The sequence below is a fragment of the Solanum lycopersicum genome, chromosome 4 (genome assembly GCF_036512215.1).
Source record: "Solanum lycopersicum chromosome 4, SLM_r2.1".
Classification (NCBI taxonomy): domain Eukaryota; kingdom Viridiplantae; phylum Streptophyta; class Magnoliopsida; order Solanales; family Solanaceae; genus Solanum; species Solanum lycopersicum.
Window position 1 is genome coordinate 49,371,679 of NC_090803.1, and position 1,904 is coordinate 49,373,582.

Here is a 1,904-nt window from a genome sequence, read left to right on the forward strand (position 1 = left end):
GGGTTTCAGAGATTGACTCCTTGACCCGAACAAGATCTATAAAGATACCTTTAAAGGTCATCTTTCTAGCCTTAAGGTAAGAGAAAATCCATTCCATAGGCATTACGCTACTACCCTTCTATTCGATGATTGGCTCGTATGTAAATTAAAAACAAATGATCCTAGTTCTATAATAGATGAGGTATAAAAAAATATAACCAATCCATGCGTAGAATGATATGAAAGTCTACTATTTCTAACTTTACAAGATATACTGAGGTGACTTTTTTAGAGATTGTGCCAGGGGAACTTTTGTATACCTGTGTAGATATAACTGGGTCACCGACTTGAGTGAAATTGAGAAGGTTTTTGAGAGAGTTTCTAGACTGACACCAAAGTTTACTTCTATATACGAAGTTACAAAAGAAATCCTTAGCCCCTGCATGTAAAAAGCATAAACATCTACGTGAAAGAAACGTAATGTAGCAGTGACCACATCAAGGGAACCTTCCTGTTCCCGGTGAGCCTGGAGAGCATACAACCTTTTCTGGCATTGACAGTCACTTTTACTAGATGAAGTACCATACTGGTTTGGGTGCCCTAGTGATGCTGCTGAAGTTGTAGACTGAGCCATACTATTGCTACCTCCTTGTGCCTATTTAGAAGAAGGTCAATCCCTGAACCTATGACCTATCTGACCACACCCAAAACATCCATCCTCTCTTGAAAGACACTCACCTGGATGGTTATTACCACACGTTGAATAAGGTTGGTAGTTCTAGCAAATGAAACACTCTTCTGAGTCTTAAAACATAATGCCCTAACTTTCTGATCTCGTTGAAACCTAGGGGGGTGGATCATTAAATGATGAAGGTGTTGGAGTTGAAGAGCTTTGCTAAAACTGCGAGTGATTTCAACTACCTGATTTCTACGAGAGTACTCATAGTTTCCTATTCTAGTCTTCTTGTTGTCCTTTGCTAGTTCTCTAGGATTATCTCCCTCAACCTGGTAAGCATTAGTCATGTGCCAGGAGATATTCATGTCCTCTAACATAGCATTTGTGCACTCTGTTTTCACAAAGCAAGATACTCCAAGTAGGAACTTAATCATGTTTTCCTTGGGATCGACAACCATATGTAGAGCATACCTAGACAGATGGTGAACGTACGTCCATACTCTTGGACTGACAAAGAACCTTGTCTCAAATTTATGAACTCCAGAGTTTTTGCCTCCATCAACTCTCTTAAAAAGAATCAATCCAGAAAAACTCTGGTAAAACACTCTCAAGTCACAGGAGTTACGTTCTCACCCCTTTTTTCCTTCCATTAGGTGAACCAAATATGAGCTACATCCTTGAGCTGGTAGGACACTAACTCTACTGTATCATTCCCTATTACTTGCATAACCCCAAAGATCTTCTTGACCTCATCAATAAATTTTTTGGTATTCTCACTAACTTGTGACCCTAGAAACTCAAATGTGCTCATCCGAACAAATAATGGAACCTAGCTGAAGCACGACGTTGATTTAGAAAGCAGATCATATCCACGCACGGTAAGAATAACAAGAATCTAATTAATTCCTAAAGCACTTTGTAGCCGCCCTCTCATAGGTTTGGTGAGCTTCGCACTCATGAAAGGACTCTACTTTGTGTGGTTATTCACACATCTTAGGACTCTCAAACATAGTGCTTAGATATCAAGTTTGTCATGCCCCGAGGCCATCCCCTTGACGTAACATAGGACCTAAGATCACGAATAAACCCAATCTAATTCAGAAACTTAAACTTGATATAAAGTGATACGATGAGGAAAATTTTCTCTATATCTGAATATATATATAAAGACTGAGCCTTTAATAACATTTGAAAGGTCAAATTGAAATCTAAAATTGAATTTAACTATTTTTGAATAAAAGTCTCTGAC

The 1,904-nt window shown here is 38.6% G+C and overlaps 1 protein-coding gene across 1 annotated transcript; it reads right to left on the bottom strand.

Moving 5' to 3' along the window:
- Window positions 1–241: 241 nt before the first annotated feature.
- Window positions 242–1,113, bottom strand: LOC138348147 (uncharacterized). The gene is made up of 2 exons (XM_069296757.1): window positions 718–1,113; window positions 242–634 (listed from the first exon to the last, which is right to left on the bottom strand). Exons 1-2 carry the CDS (start codon window positions 1,111–1,113, stop codon window positions 242–244), a joined length of 789 nt encoding a protein of 262 aa, XP_069152858.1.
- Window positions 1,114–1,904: the final 791 nt, after the last annotated feature.

Excerpts from the sequence above, each read along its gene's own strand:
- LOC138348147 (XM_069296757.1), bottom strand. The coding sequence starts at position 1,113 with ATGGTTGTCGATCCCAAGGAAAACATGATTAAGTTCCTACTTGGAGTA. Across the intron at positions 635-717 it reads GTGTGGTAATAACCATCCAG|GCACAAGGAGGTAGCAATAG; the intron begins GTGAGTGTCTTT and ends TCTTCTAAATAG.